Source organism: Solanum lycopersicum, chromosome 12, assembly GCF_036512215.1.
Source record: "Solanum lycopersicum chromosome 12, SLM_r2.1".
NCBI lineage: Eukaryota > Viridiplantae > Streptophyta > Magnoliopsida > Solanales > Solanaceae > Solanum > Solanum lycopersicum.
In genome coordinates, this window is record NC_090811.1 from 60,418,355 (window position 1) to 60,441,037 (window position 22,683).

At 36.6% G+C, this 22,683-nt stretch overlaps 2 protein-coding genes across 2 annotated transcripts; one reads left to right on the forward strand and one right to left on the reverse strand.

Annotated features, from left to right (window-relative positions):
• Positions 1-389: 389 nt before the first annotated feature.
• Positions 390-4,568, forward strand: LOC101263496 (plastidic ATP/ADP-transporter). The gene is made up of 5 exons (XM_004252278.5): positions 390-1,910; positions 2,461-2,715; positions 3,002-3,145; positions 3,255-3,602; positions 3,890-4,568. The coding sequence occupies exons 1-5, from the start codon at positions 1,134-1,136 to the stop codon at positions 4,253-4,255; spliced, it is 1,890 nt and encodes a 629-aa protein (XP_004252326.1). The 5' UTR covers positions 390-1,133; the 3' UTR covers positions 4,256-4,568.
• A 3,717-nt stretch (positions 4,569-8,285) lies between these two features.
• LOC138340670 (uncharacterized) lies at positions 8,286-9,562 on the reverse strand. The gene has a single exon (XM_069292595.1). The coding sequence runs from the start codon at positions 9,460-9,462 to the stop codon at positions 8,479-8,481; it is 984 nt and encodes a 327-aa protein (XP_069148696.1). The 5' UTR covers positions 9,463-9,562; the 3' UTR covers positions 8,286-8,478.
• Positions 9,563-22,683: the final 13,121 nt, after the last annotated feature.

The following is a 22,683-nucleotide window of genomic DNA, read 5'->3' on the forward strand; positions in this document are numbered from 1 at the left end:
ACATTGGTGTAAAATATATTTTCCTCTTGGTATAGATGTTAGGATTCCTTAAATTTTTTAAATATAATTTTTTACCTTATAATTTAGGATTCCTTAACAATAAATATTATAAATATAATAAAATAATAATTTGTGGAATTAGCAAATGATAATTTATTATGCTATAAAATCTTTTAATAAAAAATTAAAAGCTCAATCAACATTTATCTTCGTGAATTTAAAATGATATAAAAACTAGACAATTGTACACTATTTTCATATAAGTATCGTGTTAATATATATATTTTTAAAATAATATATTGATTTAAGATTAAAAAAATCGTCTAAACAATAAAGCTACGTTATATATGAGGTTAATAATATATCACTAACTCCTATAACATTTTAACAATAAAAGCATGAATTATGGCAAATATTTCTATAAAATATTTTTTTCAATGAAAAAACCCTCTAAACGATAAATATCTATATTTTTAATCTATATCTTATTGTACAACACGAAACTTATTATACACTTGAAATCATATATTTTTCTCTTTTAAATTTTATGTGAAATTAAAGAAAAAAAAACCTTTGAAGATTTATTCATATGATGAGATCTCTCGTAAATATAGTAGTATACTTCTAGGATCCGTTTTTCTTTACTCCTAATCCCTTTATTTTAGGGCGGCTTAATATTAATATTATCATAATCATATACTTATAATTTAACACTATTTTCTTGTGTTGAATTAGGGTATTCCCAATTATTTAGTTGAACACAACTACTCTTACTCAAATGCAAGTATTTATCATTCCTCTTACTGCAAATCTGACACAAAGATTTTCACTTTTTCTTAATTTTTTAGATTAGTTTTCTTAAACAATGGCTTTATAAGTGATTAGCTAAACAGATTAAGCTTTGTTTGTCCTTTTCTGACCCTTTTCAGGGTTTTTGGTTCTTGATTTTTTCATATATATAGAAAAGAATAGATTTTTTTTTGGTTACCTCTCTCACAAATATCAATCTTCTTCCCCATACCTTATCCCTCTCATCTCTTTCTCTTATGTTTATCTGATAAAGTTTCAATCTTTTTGAGTTTTCTTGAGCTTTACAGAGAGAGAGTGAGAGAGAGATACAGAGAGAGGTCTAAATGGAAGGTGTTTTACAAACAAGAGGGCTTCTTTCTTTGCCTTCTAAACCAAAAATCAAGGCTTTTTACCCATTGCCTCAAGGGGGTTTAAGGAACAGATTCAATTCTTTAAGTAGTTTAAAGCCTAATCCTTTTAATGGGGTTTCTTTATCTTCAAATGGGTTTCAAAAAGTTCAAGGCTTTGACACAAAGCCTCAGTTGTTTGGTCAAAAGAAGAGGTGTTTTTCAATATGCAAAGCTGCGGCTGCTGGTGGTGCAGCTGATGGACAGCCACTTTTTGTTGAAAAGGAGCAACCTAAGTTTATGGGGATTGAAGTTGTGACCCTTAAGAAAATTATACCACTTGGGGCTATGTTCTTTTGTATTCTGTTTAATTATACAATCCTTAGGGATACTAAGGATGTGTTGGTTGTAACAGCTAAAGGGTCTAGTGCTGAGATTATCCCTTTCTTGAAAACTTGGGTGAATTTGCCTATGGCTATTGGATTCATGCTTTTGTACACAAAGTTGGCTAATGTGTTGTCAAAGGAGGCTCTTTTTTATACTGTTATACTTCCTTTTATTGCATTCTTTGGGGCGTTTGGGTTTGTTTTGTATCCTCTTAGCAATTACTTTCACCCTACAGCTTTTGCTGATAAGCTTCTGAATACCCTTGGTCCAAGATTTCTTGGACCAATTGCTATTCTGAGGATCTGGAGTTTCTGCTTGTTTTATGTCATGGCTGAGCTTTGGGGAAGTGTGGTGGTTTCAGTACTCTTTTGGGGATTTGCTAATCAGGTAAATTTGCGTCCATGCATATATTTTGTGTTTTTTTTTTTTTTACTATTTTAAGGATGTATAGTCTGTGGATAATCTATTTAATTAGATTCTCATATTATCTAGTATTTGCATATTACCGCTTTGTTTCTGGATGGTTGCTGCTGCAATTTTGAGAGGTAAAAATGATCTCTTTATAGCAGGAACAGTCTGATATACATGTGCTACCAGACTCTTCCTTCTTGGTGTTCTTTCGTAGGAGAGAAGGCAAGGGGTATAGCATAAGGGTGAAATTTAGGAGTCTAATATAAAGCTCTAATTGTGGATGGCCTAGCTAAGAGTTCTGTTTGTGGTGTAGTTGTGCTCACTGAGTCTTGAAATATTGGCGGCATCATTTTATAATTGATTTATGTCTTGGTCTGCTGTTTTCATTAGTTGCAGTTGGTCATACAAATTTGTAATATTATGATCATCAACATATCTATTATGTCTATAATCACTACCCTTGAGCTTTGGCCGGGGGAAACTGTTATTGAACATACCAGTGATTGTTTTGGATTATTTTTTGCAGATTACGACTGTCGATGAGGCTAAGAAATTCTATCCTTTGTTTGGACTTGGAGCGAATGTTGCTCTTATTTTCTCTGGTCGCACAGTGAAGTACTTTTCTAGCTTGAGAAGCTCTTTAGGTCCTGGAGTTGATGGTTGGGCTATCTCCCTGAAAGGAATGATGAGCATTGTTGTGATGATGGGTGGGGCAATCTGTTTCTTTTACTGGTGGGTGAATAGAAATGTTCCTCTCCCAACTCGTAGCAAGAAGAAGAAGGTAATTTGCTAAACCATTGGTACTTCCAAAGTAACTAGTTGATGGTAGAATAAACTACTTATCTTTCAGTTTTCTTATAAAGCACGGTCTGTCATCAATTTGTTTCTGAGAAACAGATGCGCACCTTTTTGTCCCTTCCTATCTCTTTTACTCAAACAAAGATTTGTTTCTGGTGAAATCTTTTCAAATTTATTTATCAATTGTGCTCTTCAGATTTTATACCGAGTGTTTAAATTCAAGAACCATATTTACATATCTGCATCATCTGACTGGTTTCTTTTGTCAGGTAAAACCTAACATGACCACAATGGAGAGCTTGAAGTTCTTGGTCTCTTCAAAATATATCAGGGATCTTGCCACATTGGTTGTAGCATATGGCATTAGTATCAACCTTGTTGAAGTTACATGGAAGTCAAAGCTCAAAGCTCAGGTGAATTATTACTGAATGATATTGTTTTCAATAAGAGTTTGGAATTCAGATTTGTTTCTCATTTTAATATGCTATCTCATACAAACTCTCTGTATCACTAATTGTGCAGTTCCCAAGCCCCAATGAATACTCGTCATTCATGGGTGACTTCTCAACTGCTACTGGAATAGCAACTTTCACAATGATGTTGTTAAGTCAATGGATTTTTGACAAGTATGGATGGGGAGCAGCAGCCAAGATAACACCTACAGTCCTGCTCCTTACCGGAGTTGGTTTCTTCTCCCTGCTTTTGTTTGGTGCCCCTCTAGCACCTACTCTTGCAAAGTTTGGAATGACTCCTCTTCTAGCAGCTGTCTATGTGGGTGCAATGCAGAACATTTTCAGTAAGAGTGCAAAGTATAGTTTGTTTGACCCCTGCAAAGAAATGGCCTACATTCCTTTGGATGAAGACACCAAGGTATGATGATATACTCCGTATATACTTTTTAACTTCATGGTATCAGTGCTCTAAAAAGCACTCTTCGGAGTGCTAATTATATTCGCATCAGTGCAATCATGCTTTCACGTAAGAAATGAAATTTCAAACATGTGTAGCTGAAGCCTTTATGTTAGCGCTGCATGTACATTCTTGGTGATGGATGTCACTGACATAACGATATCTGTTTAGTTATGTATGACTAGAAAAGCATAGTATCACTTAACAAACCGACTGTTTTCTCAATATGGAGTAATTTCCTGTATCAGGTTAAAGGGAAGGCAGCAATCGATGTTGTCTGCAATCCACTGGGAAAGTCTGGAGGAGCTTTGATACAGCAGTTCATGATTTTGACTTTTGGTTCACTTGCCAGCTCGACACCCTACCTTGGAGGTGTGCTCTTAGTAATTGTTCTTGCATGGTTGGCAGCAGCCAAGTCTTTGGATCAACAGTTCACTCAATTACGCCACGAAGAAGATCTTGAGAAGGAAATGGAGAGAGCATCGTTGAAGATCCCTGTCGTGTCTCAAAATGAAACTGGAAATAGTCCTCTCTCGAGTGGGTCATCACTGAATCCCGCTGAAGGTGACTCAACCAACGCTTCATCAGAACCCTCCTCCCCAAGGAGCCTGTAATATCATTATTAAGATCACTTGCAGAAGAGGAGGAATAAAAAGCGAACAGAAGATGCATCAGGTGGTAGTAATCTTGGTTGCAGTCCGACTATGAATTGATGCTGTCAAATCTTTGTTGGTTATAGGAATTCGTTTTTACTAAGAGAGAAATAAATTTAGATACAAGAGAGGCATGCCACCAAATTAGCCATCCTGCCATCCCATATTTAATTTATTTCCTGGTAGTCACATTTTTTCTCAGTTTTGTAGCGCTCTGAATTCTCGTTGAACAACTTTCTTTTGGCAGTGTAAGCATGTGTTGTTTCTCCATTAACTTTGTTATCTTGATGATGCTTCTATCTGACTCAAGAATGTTTCATGACACTTTTATCAAGGAGGTTGTGCATGAGATCACTGAACTGTTTTTTTTTTTTTGGTTCTGATGATTTTGAGTAAAAATATTCTCCGACTCTTGCATCTTCATTCAAATCTGAAAATCAAGTTAATTCAACAACATATCCGGTGAAATCCCACAAAGTCAGGTTTGGGAGGGTAGAGTGTACACAGACCATACCACTACAGGTAGAGAGAGTGTTTCCATAATATAGTAATAGTTGATAATTCAGAATATTAAGAAAAAAGGTAAAAATAGTTCAGGTTAGAAAAATTGTTTGATTCTGAGAATAAAACTATACATTCTCATGAAGTTTCGCTTTGCACAAACAAAAGCATCCATTTGAATGGTCAGAGATTTCTGAACTTGTCGAAAAGTTTGGTGGGAGGAGTGGTTTGTTTTTCTCTAACTTTTTTGTGAGGATGCTGAATCCCCTTCTAATGGAATACTTGGGGTTGCTTGTGTTGCTTCCTGGTACAGAATTGGCAATGACATCAAGTGTGAATATAAAGCAAGAATCTTGTGTGAATTGTGGTGTTTGTATGTGCCGCTTTGTCATTAACAAGGTCCAATGCAGTGTATTTGTGTGATATTCTGCTACGATTTTCTGTTAAAATCTAGGCAAGTTGATTGGAAAATACTACTTATTAGCACCCAGAATTCTGAATTGTTAACCTTGAGTCAAAAGACCATTGAAAAACAGCCTGCTCTCTTGATGTTGATTCATTTGGCTTTAGGTATCGTCTTTCTGTACTCTCCAGGCTGTGGAACTTCGTAATAATTGTTTACTTGGTTTTACACATGGTTCTCATATGTCATTATCAAAGGATAATTACATAAATAAATGTAATTATGAAGACAGATTCCAAGTCTAAAGTTTATTTGGTTGCAGACAAAGCACTAGTTATTGGAATGGCTATTAGAAATGATTGATGGTTTCTCTGATCCTTTTGTTTTCCACCTGAAGAAAAAGATTTCCTTCTTCAACATGACGATTCTTCTTTCATTCCGCTTCCTCTGAGTTGTGGCTGTCTTAATGGTTTTGCTATTTTCTGCTTTATCGTTTTCAGATTTTGAACCTTCAGAGGAGCATGAGGAGGTAAAAAACATTTGCAAATTTAAACGCCTCGCAGAAGTTGAAAGAGAGTGCAATGCAGACTGGGTACAAGAGGCTGGCAGTGCACCGTTGATGCTATTTGATGAGAGTGATATGCCAAAGAACTTCTCTGGTATTGGTTCCACTCTGAAACTAGCTTCTTTCTGGTTAATGGGCATGGATTTTGACCGGAAAGCAGATGATATTGGGTATCTGTGGCATCTTATCCATGGCAATTACGCGGAACAGGACTCTTTCTGACATACCACAAAGATGGTCTCCTTGGTTCCAGACAAGCCCGGGCTACTCTGATTTGACCATCATCTTTGAAGGACTCTATGTTGAGGAAGCCAATGGAGGAGACCGCCTGATGTGTTTATTAGGGACTTCAGTGTCGCCTTTTTCCAAAAGTTCCCTAGACCCTTATGAATGGTCCTCAAAATACAATTGCAAGAAAAGTTTTCAGTATTCATCCGTGAAGGATGATAGGATAATGCTTATTCTTCGATACCCTGAGATCTTCACTTCGACTAGTAGAGCAATTCTTGGTGAGTTAAGAAGTCTAAATAAGAAGTCAGATCCTAAATATTTCGATAAGGTCCAAATTTCATCACAACTGAGCTATGACTGGAAATATCATTTTGTATCTGAGCAACTTGTATCTAGAGCTTGCAATCCATATTCATGACATGAATTTCCTGATAACAGAATTCGAGTCCACAAAGCGTCACAGTTTTGCAAAGTTCTTCAAGAATTTGTTTCTGAAACATTTGACATTGATGTGGCTTCAGAGTGCCATGACATGAAGCATTGCAAAAATCTAGGACCATTTGTGCATGACTGGGAGATGACTGAAGGCAAGAATGCTATGTCCAAGAAGTTTAAGCTCTTACTTACAAATCTGCATTGCTTACCAGAAACCAATTCCGCTAAGACTGCAAAAGTTTCTGCTTTCTTCAGAGTGCTCTCTCCTTCAGAAGATCACTTCTATTCAGGATCAAGAACCGGTCTTTCTAGAATGACGATTTCTGCGTAAGGAACATGGAATTCTTCCACTGGTAACCTCTGCATGGTTGGTTGTATTGGCCTAGAGAATGACGCTGATGGATGTGATTCACGGATATGCTTGTACTTACCAGGCACATTTTCAATCACTCAGCGAAATGTTCTTTCTGGAATCATCTCTAGCATTAAAGAGGCTTATGTTCCTTTACAGTTTAAAAAAGGAACTCCATCCTCTCGACATCTGGAACATGTACCATGTTTACAGTAAATCCTACTTATCCTACAGGTTTACAAGAACTGAGATGTTAAGGGCCTTTATGCAGAAAGACAACAGTTACAATTTGGGGATGCTGATTACAAATATAATCCACAGATTTCCAGGCATTGAAGACGATAGAAACTTAACACTCTTTCTTCTTTATCCAATGAGCTTTCTTTCCAGGTTAAGGCTCTTCCCCATGCAATACGGAACAAGACTATCTCCAAAACATTTTTTTCACTCGAGGTGCTCTCATTAGGTCATTTGTTCAGACGTCATTGGCCATTTCTAAGGGCATACTGGCCAAAAAGAGGGTAAAGTTCCATCTTTCCTTGCTGATGATGATCAAAATATACTTTTAAATGTCTCAGCACAACCAACTGTTACTGAGAAGTACTTTAGTCATGTTGCAAAGGTCTCCCTCGAGGGACTTTACGATGCATCCAGGGGGGTGATGCATACAGTAGGCTGCAGGGAAATTCATAGCCAAAAGTTTATGGATTGCTTGGTCCAAGTTAAGGTGCAGTATTCCTCCAAGACTACTAGGTGGTTGATAAATCCTACTACCAGTGTATCCATTCCTAGTCTGCGGAATCCAGAAGATCTGTTTTATTTTAGTCCAATCAACTTAAAAACAGTTGTGATTCCATATAGAGACAACTCCAAGGAGGTCAAGTTTCGCCTGAACTTTGAGGCTTGAAAGAATTTTGAAGCTTGACAGAAGGAAAACGTAGTGTTGTGAGGGAGGTTCGTGGGTGCTTCTCGGACTTCGAGACACTTTATGGATTACTCCTCTCACACTTAGCTTAGGTGGTAGCTGATTGTGTAAAACATGTTATGAATTGGGGAAAATATTAGGTTGAAATACTAAATGATATAATTTCAATAGTGATATCCAAAATGAAATTTATCGTGGAGGGGTGGAAGCGGTTTTGTTATTTTAGAGTAGAGAGAAGATTGTTGAAAGAAGGATATTTTATTTATGAAGGCAAATGCCCCTTGTATAGACATACATAATGACCTTTCATCCCTGTTAAAGGACGATTGGCCTTTACTATTTACACAGTTACTTGACTCTTACTATTTACACAGTAACTTGACTCTTACTATTCATGGTTACTATTCATGAATAGGATACTGACACTATTTACTTTACAACTTTTTTACAAAAAACAAAATAGACTTTGGCCAAATGGCCGACATACTTTTTTCTTCTTTATTTAATGGCCTTTACTTTTTACATGTGGCCGACAATAATTATGACTAATTTATATATTTTATGTCTATCTTTTCCCTATTTTCTTTTTCTCAGCTTACTCCAGTTGTACTTCTGGAATTATGTCATCACCTTGGTTGCACTTGGAACATATATGGTCTGGGTAATTGTGTCCGACTAGCTTGCAATATCTCGTCATTAGTTCTTCGGATATGAATCCTTGCTTTATTGCTCTAGTTGTTGGCGTAGCTTCTGGTTTTAACAGAGTCAAAATTCATTTTTGGACTTCTTCCATATCTGCTTGTCTTATTTCTTTCGAATTGACATATATCATTAAGTGGTCTCTCGAATAGTAGCTCCATATGGCGTTGCCTTGTAGATAGTTATTTGCTAGCTCTTGTATAATAGTTGATAATCCAATTATCCTTTTATTGGCATAGAAACTGGGTATCTCAACTCTTGTTATCTCTGGCTGTTGGCCTATATCTTCTGGGATTATCATTTCTCGTGTTAGCCCAATTTTGACTATCTGGATCATTGGCTTTATTTCATCATAGAGTATCTCTGCTGGTGCTGTGTAGAATCTTATGAAAAATAAGTTTCCTTTTGTTATCTTTTTATATATTAAAAATGCTTTGTGGACCTCTGGGATTCCACTTATCTCTTCACCTGTATATGTATAGACTGTATTTAATAATCCATAGTTATAACAAGTTTTAACTAGGTTTGGATTAGTTTTTGGTTGTGCAATTAACTTGTTATAGCCTTGTAGTTTTTGGGTTAGGTAGTCTTGGGTTTTTTCTAATGTTGTGGTAGATTTGGGTTTTTGATTTAAAAAGTTTTGTATTTTGTATAGGTTTTCAATATATGTTCGGGATATATGGTTGTATGTTTTCTTCTCTTTATGCAGGCTAGTTGCATAGGTAGATGTTTGTGGTGTTGAAGCATCTACTATCTGTATCTTTGGAGTAAATGGTTTGGTAAATATGCTATTTAGGTTTATGTTTTTTGGTGTAGGTTTCTCCATAGCTTTTTTGCTTGTACCTGCAGCATCAGTAATGTCATGGGTTTTAAGGAGTTTCCCAACGTCTCCTTTTAGCTCTGGCTGTTTTTCGTCTGCCGAACGACGTAGCTCCGCATTTTTATAGTCATGCTGCTGACTTGTAGATTCTTCCTTTTCTTCTAGCTTTTGAATTCTCAAGCCCATACTGTCCACTTTTGTACAAAGTGTAGTTAGGGTTTTGAGTATGTTTTCCATAACATTATCTTGTTCTGGCTGTGTAACTCTGTCTTGATAAATAGTCTGCAATCATATTTTTGTCAGTTTTTATTACCTCAATTGTAAATGTAAAATTTAGTATGTTTAATACTAGTCTCCTTATTTCTTTTGTTGTAACTGAATCATCTAATTTTTTCGTTATCCACCATTTTACTTGTGTATTATCTGTTCTTACAATAAATTTATTGTAAACAATATATGGTTCAAATGCTAATAAACATTTATATAATGCGAATAATTCTTTTCTATTTATTTCCCATTTTATTTGTGCTTCTGTATAAGATCCTGAATAATACCTACAATGGTGTTCTATTTTTTCTTTTTCATATTTGTATTTTAAAACTCCTCCATAACTATGATCACTTGAATCTGTTTCGACAATATAAGTAAATGTTTTATTTTCATCAGGAAAATATAGTTTTGGTAATTTTTTACATAAATTCTTAATATTTCTTATATGTTTTTTATCTTTATCATCAAAATGATATTCTACATCTTTTTTAAGTTTTTTATGTAATGGTTTTAGATGTTCTGCTAATTTTGGTATATATTCTCTTACCTGATTTACTAATCCTAGAAAGGATTGTAATTTCTTTTTTGTATCTATATTTTCATCAATAGTAATTATTTTTTGTACTATATGTGTTTGCATCTTTATTCCATTTTTATCTATTTGTATTCCTAGAAATTCTATCTGTGATTTCATAATTTCTGCTTTTCTTTTACTCAAACTTATACCTGTATTTTTTACTATATGTATAAATTTTTCCAATAATCTTATATGTTCATCTTGTGTTCTAGAATATAACAATATGTCATCTATATATACGATACAGTTTTCTAGTTGGTTAAAACAGTTATCCATAAAATGTTGGAATCTACCTGGTGCATTTTTATATCCAAAAGGTAAAACATTCCATTCATAGAAACCTTGCGGTACTGTGAATGCTGTTAATTGTTTAGATTCTTCTTCTAGTTTTAGGTGGTAAAATCCTGATTTACAGTCAAATTTACTGAAATAATTATATCCTTGTATTTGTCTTATTTTTAGTATTTTGTTTGGTATTGGATAATTGTATGTTTTGGTTTTAACATTTAGATTACGATAATCTATGACCATTCTACTTTTACCTCTTTTTTGTTCACTATGTTTTATAACTATAAATGCTGGACTTGTATGTTTACTATTGCTTTTTTGTATGTAATTATTTGCTAATAATTCATCTATATGTATTTTAAATTCTTTTAAATCATCAAAGTTATATTTTAATGGTTTCTGTGTTATTATGCTATTTTCATCTATTAACTCCATTTTTACTTTTGTCTTATGTTTTTCCCATCCTCGTAATGGGTCTTCACTATATAATTGTTCTAGTTGTTCATTAATTAATTTAACTTTGTCTATAGCAAATATAATAATTTCTAATTGTGTTATTTGTTTATTATTTATATTTTCCATTTCTTGGTTTATTTTTTCACTTCCTTTTATCCATTCCATAGGTTTTCGTTGTTTATTATTTACTCTTTTTGCTCCTATCTTATTTCCGCATGGTGTAGTAAGCCACCAATGTGTTTTTGTTATTATATGTGGATAAAATCTATCTAGAAATGGCATTCCTAATAACATATCTTTTGTAGTAAATTCAAAATTATACATTTCTTCTATTGTTAGTATCTTATCCCATATTTGTATTTTTATATTTTTTGCTTTATATTTAATCATACTTCCTTCATTGTTAAATCCCGTTACTACCATAGGTGTTTTTAATTTTTCCCATTTATCTTCTGGTAAGCAATTATATTTACATATATTCGCTTCTGCTCCTGTATCTATCATAGGGGTATAATATCTGTTGTGATATCCTTCTATTATAATTTTTGTAAGTATAAATATTTTCATTAATCATTTTGTTCTTTTTATAATTATTTTCTTATTTTGACAAGTTATTGTTAATTGTTCATTTTCTATGTTGTATGGTTTAACTTTTTCTAACCATTTTATTCCTAATGTAATATTATGATCTCTTTGGTATATTTTGAATTGTATTACTAAGGGTATTCCTCCTATAATTATTTCTTTTTCTGTTGTTTCTTCATTCGTGTTCACTATCTCACTAGGTAGTCCAGGGCATGTATGTCCTGTTCTTATAATTTCTTCTTCTAATACTAACTCTCTTGTTATATAATTTTCTTCTTGTCCTGTATTTATTAATATTTTATATTTTCTTTGGTCTATTATTCCTGTTATGAAATAATGATATGGTGTTATTTCTTCTTTATCTAATAAGCTTTGTGGAATTTCATATTTTCTTTTAGATGTACTCATCCTTGATGAGGTAGCTCTTGTCAATGTATTTGGTACGCTTGAAGTGCTTAATCTTTCTTTTACTATCTCTAAATCTTCTTCTATATCAATTTCTTTATAGCTATAGTCATTATTGTCTACTACAGTAATTATTTTTTCAAAAGGATTTTCTATTTTTATTTTATTAATTTTATTTCTTGCTGTTATTTTATGCTTTGTTGTTAATATATATAAATTTTTACATCTTGCTGTAAATAATTTGCTCCCTGGTGCTAGTTCTATTCCAGACATTTTCCAATATAGAACTAATGATCTATCTATATTTTTATCTGTTAATGATACTGTATAATTAGCACTTATTATAAACTTAAATTTTTGATATATTAAGTTTCCTTTTACTGCTCTAATTATGCTTTTTTCTATAGGGTGTACAATTCTATCATCTGCTAAATATATTTCTATAGGTGTATCTATTCCTTCTCTAAAGCAGGCTTTTATTAATATTTCTGTTCCTCCTAAATGTACATATTTTATTGGTGTTTTAGCTTTTATATCTTGTGTTTCTTTGTTTATCATTCTTTTATTTATTATAGGTATATATGCTTTTCCTCTTGTGTATTTACAATCTATGATATGTTCTTTTTGACTAACTACATAGTATTCTTCTTTTTGTCTTTTAAACCAATTTCTTAAAATAGGTATTTCTAGTACTTTTTCAACACTTAAATCTAATTCTTTTCCTTTTATTTGTTCAAATATCGTATTATCAAATATAATTTTCTGTTCTGATGATTCTTCATCTTGATATTCTTCCTTAGATATTATTTTTATTTCATTTTCAGACATTATATTTCTTCATCTGTTTCGTTATTATCTATGTTAATATTTTCTTCTTCATTCTCAGTTTCTATGTCTGATACTTCATATATACTATCATTTTCACTTAATTCATAATCTATGTACTCTATTTGCATATATTTTTCATTGTCTATAATTATTTCTGCTACTTGTTTTCTTTTTGGATTTTTGGGTAATTTACAATCTTTAGCTATGTGTCTTATCTTTCCACAATAATAACAAGTACATTGGGATATTTTTCTTTTTGGTCTGTATGGTCTTTTTATTTTATGATTTTTTACATAATACCTTCGTCTTGGTTGTTTATATTTGTCACGACCCAAAAATGGGTGTGATGGCACTCGTCTTATCCCACCAAGACAAGTCAGCCTAAAACCCAATATCTAACAAAGTGCGGAAGTAAATGACAAACCAACAACAATTTCTAGTATGAAACCAAGTCATATTAATTCAATCCCCAAAACCAGGTTGTCACGTGCACAAGCCTCTAATGTAAACATTAGAATTGAAACAAAATAGAAGTCTAACATGAAGTTGTCTTTCAAGTAAAAACAAAGTCATAAACTGGAGTAGGAAAGTTCGCTGAGATGACAAGCAGCTACCTCACAATCCTCCACAAGATGCCTCGGAAACGAAGAGAATGAAAAGTATCACAAAAATCCGGGCTCGTGACCTACAAAAATTTGTAGAAGCAAGGGGTGAGTACCAAACCACGCGGTACCCAACAAGAAAACCTCTAAACACAAGTTAAGTGAACAAAATACGGGCACTTCTTACACCATATCTAAACCTCCACGCCACAGTCTAATAGTTTACAGTTTACCAAACACACAACTCAATAACCACACTCTATCAGTTTACACATTCTCAATAACAACTCAATATTCAACAGTCACCAGCCTCACAGGGAAACACTCACAAGATCAACAAAACACATGTTCAAGTTCATCAATAATAAAATGTGTAATGCCATGAGATGCAATGTCAAGTATAGTGATGCATGTCTTCCCTAACGATACACACCCGCTGTCTCTCAGCCCGGGACCCATGGGGGACATATCTGTCCATGCATCTGTCGCGGCGCACGACACGACCCTCTATAATAGTAACCTTCGCGGCGCGTGATACGTCCCTCGAAATATGATATCCATCGCGGCGCGCGATACGACCCTCGAAATGGTACATCCTCTTACCACAACCATGTTTCAAGTACAATGCAAATTACATGCTCAAATGAAAAATGAGGAGATAACCATTTTGATACCAAAGCTCAATTTACAACAAGGAATACAACACCAACAAATAAGCAACAAGTCTCCAAATCATTCTCAACATCACACAAGAAAATACACGAATTTCATACGCTTAACAAGGGTTTAGAAATCCACTTGCCTCAATCACTCTAATAATCACTCTGGGACTTGAGCCTTCCCTTTCCGTTGAGCTTCCAAATCGATGCAATCTATGCAAGTATATATATTCACAATAAGGTTTCAGAACTAACAATACTCACACTTTTGTGTGTTTAATCTTGACCTAAAAATTCACCCCAAATTTATAATCAAGTTCGTAATTCTTGATGCCAACTAACATTTTAACTATTATATTTTTCAAGTTCCAAGTCTAAGGTTAAGTCCCAAATTATTTTCAATAGCATAATTCCAATGGTATTCACATAATACCATACATCTAATGCTTAATATGTATCTTAATATATCCAACTTGAATTTTTAATGCATTAACTAAATTATGTTTATTAAAATATGAGGCCACTGGTTACGAAACCAGTGGCAGACGAACAAAGGAGGGAAAACGTATCTTATAATGAGAGTAATACTATATATAATTAATAATTAAAAGATATACAACATGGCCAATCATTACCCTCCAACATACATATGCATTAAAGTTAGTTTCAAACTTCTTCTTTTTTTTTCCAGTAGCCACGTTGAACATTTTTTTTTATTTATTTATTACATTCAATCTGCTTCCATTCTTTTATACCAACATATATATATAATTTATTATATACTAACATGCACACATCTATGTGCAGAAATCAAGAAAATTTACAGGAGAAGAAACTTACCTAGCAGTTCGTAAGCCGCAGAGAACCCTTCGCCTTTTTTTTTTAATTTTCTTTTTGAATCATTTAAGTACTAAAAGTAATAGGTTTTACCCACATATTTAATTAAATATAGTCTAAATGGTATAGGGTCTTAAATAAATTATCACTTTAGCCCATAAACTATCGATTAATTAACTCAAGTTACTCTAATATTTAAAATTTCCAAAAATGACCTTCCGGGTCATTACATTATCCACCACTAAAAGTCATGTTCGTCCTCGAACATAAAGTAAAAGAAAGTACCTGATGCTTCAAAAAGTTGAGGATATCTGGCACGCATGTCAGACTCAGTCTCCCAAGTTGCCTCTCCCACTGATCGGTGCTTCCATTGGACCTTCACTGAAGCAATCTCCTTGGTCCTAAGCTTTCGAACCTGCCTATCCAAAATAGCTATAGGCTCCTCCTCAAATGTCAAGTCTGGACCCAACTCCACGGAGTCAAGTGAAAGCACATGAGATTCATCCGGAATATACTTCCGAAGCATAGAGACATGGAAAACAGGATGAACTGCCGACAAACTAGGTGGCAAGGCCAACTTATAAGCCACCTCTCCCACTCGGCTCAAAATCTCAAAAGGTCCAATGAACCTAGGGCTAAGCTTGCCCTTCTTTCCAAACCTCATCACACCCTTCATGGGTGATACTCGGAGCCAAACATGATCACCCTCCATAAACACTAAAGCCCTAACTCTCCGGTCTGCATAACTCTTCTGTCGACTTTGGGCTGTCAACAGTCTATACTGAATCATACGGACTTGCTCCATAGCATCTCTAAGCAAGTCTGTATCCAAAGAGTCCATCTCCGCCGAATCAAACCACCCTATCGGAGACCTACACCGTCTTCCATACAATGCCTCAAATGGGGCCATTTGGATACTAGAGTGATAACTGTTATTATAGGCGAACTCCGCTAAGGGTAAATGTCGATCCCATCTTGCACCAAAATCGATCACACACGCTCGAAGCATATCTTCCAATACCTGAATGGTCCGCTCAGATTGACCATCTGTCTGAGGGTGAAATGCCGTACTCATATCTAACTGAGTACCCAGACCATGTTGTAATGCCTTCCAGAAGTGAGAAGTAAATAGTGAACCTCGATCTGATATGATAGAAACAGGAACTCCATGTAGTTGCACAATCTGACTGATATATAGTTCGGCTAACTTTTCTGCTGTATACTTTACCCGAACCGGGATGAAGTGGGCAGACTTGGTCAGCCTATCAACAACAACCCAAATAGAGTCATAACCACCCACTGTGGTAGGCAAACCCACAACAAAGTCCATAGTAATCCGCTCCCACTTCCAAGTAGGAATAGGCATCCTTTGAGATACACCACCAGGCCGCTGGTGCTCACACTTGACCTGCTGGCAAGTCAAACACCTCAAAACAAAGTCTGTAATATCTCTCTTCATCCCACACCACCAGTAATGCTGACTTAGATCATGATACATTTTCGCCGCTCCCGGATGGATAGAATATCGAGAACAATGGGCCTCCTCAAGGATCAATCTAATCAAATCGCCTGTCTTGGGCACACAAATCCTGCCTCCGATCCTCAAGACACCATCAGAATCAAGGACAGCCTCCTTAGCTTCCCCTCTCAATACTTTGTCTCGAATGAGACATAATTTTTCATCATCAAACTGGTGTGCACGAATCTGCTCGACTAAAGAAGATCGAGCCTCAATAAAAGCAATCATCCCATCACTCTCCTCTGAGATCTGTAATCGGACAAGACTGTTAGCTAATATCTGCACATCTCTAGCCAATGGTCTCTCCTCAATACTAAGCGCTGCAAGACTCCCCATGCTAGGAGTCTTCCTACTCAGAGCATCGGCCACAACATTGGCCTTCCCTGGATGATACAGAATGGTCACATCATAGTCCTTCAGCAACTCAAGCCATCTTCGTTGCCTCAAGTTCAAATCCCTCTGGCTAAAGATATACTGAAGACTCCGATGATCAGTGAAGATCTCACAATGCACTCCATACAAATAATGACGCCATAACTTAAGTACAAATACCACGGCCGCCAACTCTAGATCATGAGTAGGGTAGTTCTTCTCATGGGATTTCAACTGCCTAGAAGCATAAGCAATCACTTTCCCCTTCTGCATCAACACACCACCCAAACCAACTCCTGAAGCATCACAATACACAGTAAAGTCTACACCTTCCTCAGGTAGAGTCAACACAGGAGCAGAAGTCAACAAAGTCTTGAGCTTTTGAAAGCTCTCCTCACACTCATCAGACCACTGGAAACCCACATCCTGTCGAGTCAATCTAGTCAATGGGGCTGCAATAGTAGAGAAACTCTGAACAAATCGTCGATAATAGCCTGCCAATCCCACAAAACTCCTAATCTCAGTAGGTGAAGTAAGTCGCGTCCAGCCTCTAACTGCCTCAATTTTGGCCGGATCTACTCTAATACCCTCCTTGGACACCACGTGCCCCAAGAATGTCACAGAAGTAAGCCAGAACTCACACTTTGAGAACTTGGCATACAACTTCTCTTCTCTCAACCTCTGAAGTACAATCCTCAGGTGTCGGACATGGTCCTCCTCAGTCTTAGAGTAAACCAATATGTCATCGATGAAAACAATCACAAAAGAATCAAGGTATGGTCGAAACACCCCATTCATCAACTCCATGAATGCTGCAGGAGCATTAGTCAATCCGAAAGACATCACTAGAAACTCATAATGCCCATACCGGGTCCGAAAAGCTGTCTTAGGGATATCTGACGCCCTAATCTTCAACTGATGATACCCAGACCTCAAATCAATCTTAGAGAACAATGATGCTCCCTGTAACTGATCAAATAAGTCATCAATACGCGGAAGAGGATACTTATTCTTAACTGTTACCTTGTTCAACTGTCTGTAATCAATACACATTCTCATAGTCCCATCCTTCTTCTTCACAAACAATACAGGGGCACCCCAAGGTGATACACTAGGGCGAATAAAACCCTTACTCAATAAATCTTGCAACTGATCCTTCAATTCTTTCAACTCTGCTGGGGCCATACGATATGGAGGTATAGAAATAGGCTTAGTGCCTGGCTCCAAATCAATAGCAAAATCGATATCCCTGTCGGGAGGAACACCTGGAAGATCAGAAGGAAATACATCGAGAAACTCCTGAACCACGGGAACAGAGTCCATGGAAGGTGGTTCAACACTAGTATCCCGAATAAAAGCTAAGTAAGACAAACTCCCCCTCTCCACCAATCTCTGAGCACGGATAAAAGAGATGACCTTTCTAGGATAAGAACCACTAACACTCTTCCACTCAACCCTCAGAACACCAGGCATTGCTAAAGTCACAGTCTTAGCATTACAATCAAGGACAGCATGATAAGGAGAAAGCCAATCCATACCCAAGATAACATCAAAGTCCACCATCCCCAAAATGATTAAGTCTACCCAAGTGTCATATCCAGCCAAAGAAACAAGACAGGATCGATACACTCGATCCACCACTAAGGGCTTACCCACGGGTGTAGAAACACGAATAGGTACAGTCATGCTATCACATATCATATCAAATTTAGCAGCAAAATACGTAGACACATAAGAGAATGTAGAACCTGGATCAAACAACACAGACGCAGGTTGATGGCATACTGGGATGATACCTGTAATAACTGCATCAGAGGTCTCCGCCTCAGGTCTCCCGGGGAAAGCATAGCAGTGGGCTCCTCGTCCACCTCCAGCCTGGGTGGTACCTCTACCCCCACTCTGCTGAGCTGCAACACCACTACTAGAAACTTTGTCACCTCTACCTGACTGAACTCTGCCACGACCTCTACCCTGTGGAGCTGGTGGTCTAGTCTGGAATGAAGAATTAGGTCGAGGGCCACCACGACCCCTTTGAGAAGTACACTGCCGCATTAGATGATCGGGATCTCCACAAGTAAAACAAAATCTCTGACCTGGGAACTGTTGTGTGGACCCTGAAAATCCACTATAATTTCCTCGCCCTGTAGGTCGCTGCTGTGAATCGTACGAGCTCTGACCCGAGCTATAAGAACCCCTAGATGTCTGGCCACCCTCAAATGTCGGCATAGATGCATGAATAGGTCCCCGCTGCTGAAAAGAACCACTCACTCTCTGTGATCCCCTACCTCCAGATGAGGCACCATGAAACTGTCCTGATATACGGGCTCTTTTAGGGTCCCCAAACTCCTCTCTCTCCATCAATTCCGCCTCTTTGGCGGCGCTCACAATGAACTGGAAAGAAGTCCCCTCCCTAGATGTCCGAAACACAGCTGACCTGATAGAGAAAGTCAATCCCCTCACGAATCTGCGGATCCTCTCTGTCTCATTTGGAATAATGGCCAACGCATGCCTAGACAACTGGCAAAAATGCGCCTCATACTCTGTAACCGATAAACCATCCTGTCTCAGACTCTCAAACCTCAAGCGACTCTCCCCTCTCACGCTCCATGAGATAAAACGATCTTGGAATGCGCTAGCAAACTGCTCCCAAGTCACTGGAGGAGATCCAACTGGCAAACATCCCGAATAAGTCCTCCACCAGTCTCTCGCTGGTCCACGAAGCTGGAGTGTAGCATATCTAACCCCATGTGACTCAGCTAATCCAACCACCTCTAGTAACTCTCGGCAGGTAGTTAGAAACTCATGAGCGTCCTCGCTCTTCCCACCCTGAAACTGAGGTGGGTCCATCTTTCGAAATCTCTCATACCTATGCTGATCATCCTCTGTCAGAACAACCATCGATGCAACTTGACCCCCAACTGCTGGTGCAATATCATTCTGAACCGCGGGATCTACTGGTAGTTGCCCCACCGCATCCTGAACAACCGGAGCTTGTTGCTGCTCTTGGGTCTGAGCCCCCTCTCTAGTACGAGAGTCATGTGGTGTGGTAGTTGCACCACCACCCTGAGAAAAGCCCTCTAACACACTTAACACCCTCAATAGCGTATCCTGAAGCAAAGGTGTGACTACGGGATCTGGAGGAACCTGGTCCTCTCTGTCATCAATCTGAGGTTCGGTAGAGACCTCTCTAGCACGACCTCTCACTGGTGCTGCTCCACGTCCACGACCTCTGGCTACTGTCGCACTACTAGCACGACCTCTAGCTCGAGATCTACCCCTACCTCTAGCTGGGGCCTCAACAACTGCCTCGGGAAGTGCCTCCCCTCTACCACCAGTAATATTAGTTCTAGTTCTCATCATCTGTCAAAAGAGTATACAACAACTCAGTACTAAAGAAGGTGACTACGCACGATGAGAAAGAATGAACAAAAAGAAGTTTTCCTAGTAATTCTTGTAGCCTCTCAAAGATAAGTACAGACGTCTCCGTACTGATCCTTGAGACTTTACGTAGACTCGGCTTGTATACACGTGAGACCTATGAACCTGGCGCTCTGATACCATTTTGTCACGACCCAAAAATGGGTGTGATGGCACTCGTCTTATCCCACCAAGACAAGTCAGCCTAAAACCCAATATCTAACAAAGTGCGGAAGTAAATGACAAACCAACAACAATTTCTAGTATGAAACCAAGTCATATTAATTCAATCCCCAAAACCAGGTTGTCACGTGCACAAGCCTCTAATGTAAACATTAGAATTGAAACAAAATAGAAGTCTAACATGAAGTTGTCTTTCAAGTAAAAACAAAGTCATAAACTGGAGTAGGAAAGTTCGCTGAGATGACAAGCAGCTACCTCACAATCCTCCACAAGATGCCTCGGAAACGAAGAGAATCAAAAGTATCACAAAAATCCGGGCTCGTGACCTACAAAAATTTGTAGAAGCAAGGGGTGAGTACCAAACCACGCGGTACCCAACAAGCAAACCTCTAAACACAAGTTAAGTGAACAAAATACGGGCACTTCTTACACCATATCTAAACCTCCACGCCACAGTCTAATAGTTTACAGTTTACCAAACACACAACTCAATAACCACACTCTATCAGTTTACACATTCTCAATAACAACTCAATATTCAACAGTCACCAGCCTCACAGGGAAACACTCACAAGATCAACAAAACACATGTTCAAGTTCATCAATAATAAAATGTGTAATGCCATGAGATGCAATGTCAAGTATAGTGATGCATGTCTTCCCTAACGATACACACCCGCTGTCTCTCAGCCCGGGACCCATGGGGGACATATCTGTCCATGCATCTGTCGCGGCGCACGACACGACCCTCGATAATAGTAACCTTCGCGGCGCGCGATACGTCCCTCGAAATATGATATCCATCGCGGCGCGCGATACGACCCTCGAAATGGTACATCCTCTTACCACAACCATGTTTCAAGTACAATGCAAATTACATGCTCAAATGAAAAATGAGGAGATAACCATTTTGATACCAAAGCTCAATTTACAACAAGGAATACAACACCAACAAATAAGCAACAAGTCTCCAAATCATTCTCAACATCACACAAGAAAATACACGAATTTCATACGCTTAACAAGGGTTTAGAAATCCACTTGCCTCAATCACTCTAATAATCACTCTGGGACTTGAGCCTTCCCTTTCCGTTGAGCTTCCAAATCGATGCAATCTATGCAAGTATATATATTCACAATAAGGTTTCAGAACTAACAATACTCACACTTTTGTGTGTTTAATCTTGACCTAAAAATTCACCCCAAATTTATAATCAAGTTCGTAATTCTTGATGCCAACTAACATTTCAACTATTATATTTTTCAAGTTCCAAGTCTAAGGTTAAGTCCCAAATTATTTTCAATAGCATAATTCCAATGGTATTCACATAATACCATACATCTAATGCTTAATATGTATCTTAATATATCCAACTTGAATTTTTAATGCATTAACTAAATTATGTTTATTAAAATATGAGGCCACTGGTTACGAAACCAGTGGCAGACGAACAAAGGAGGGAAAACGTATCTTATAATGAGAGTAATACTATATATAATTAATAATTAAAAGATATACAACATGGCCAATCATTACCCTCCAACATACATATGCATTAAAGTTAGTTTCAAACTTCTTCCTTTTTTTTCCAGTAGCCACGTTGAACATTTATTTTTATTTATTTATTACATTCAATCTGCTTCCATTCTTTTATACCCACATATATATATAATTTATTATATACTAACATGCACACATCTATGTGCAGAAATCAAGAAAATTTACAGGAGAAGAAACTTACCTAGCAGTTCGTAAGCCGCAGAGAACCCTTCGCCTTTTTTTTTTTAATTTTCTTTTTGAATTATTTAAGTACTAAAAGTAATAGGTTTTACCCACATATTTAATTAAATATAGTCTAAATGGTATAGGGTCTTAAATAAATTATCACTTTAGCCCATAAACTATCGATTAATTAACTCAAGTTACTCTAATATTTAAAATTTCCAAAAATGACCTTCCGGGTCATTACAATATTTATATATAGTTTTGTTTTTTCTATAATTTTTATATCTTTTAGATTTTTGTTTTTTAGTTGTGCATCCAAATTGTGGTGCCATTTTATTTTTACAACATGATAAATTTTTATTTAATACTTTTTCCATTTTTAATTTTTCTTTTTGGTTTTCACATAGTTGTATGAACCATTGATTTAAAAATTTTATTCTAGATCCTAAAGTATCTACCATTCGTTCATTATCCCAATCCTTTATTACGTTTGTACTAAATGGTTCTGGTAATTTTGTATAATATTGTTTTCTTATTTCTTTTGCTTCGTCTAAATTGTATTTAACTTTGTAATAATATTCTTTAAATGCGCAAGTATATTCTTCTAAGTAACACATTTTACATATAGCTAATTTTGTCATAAGTTGTCTATTTATTATTTTTTCTCTATTTTGTTCTCTTATATCTGTAGTCATGCCTCCAAATTCATTTCTTATTGCTGATTCATATTTATC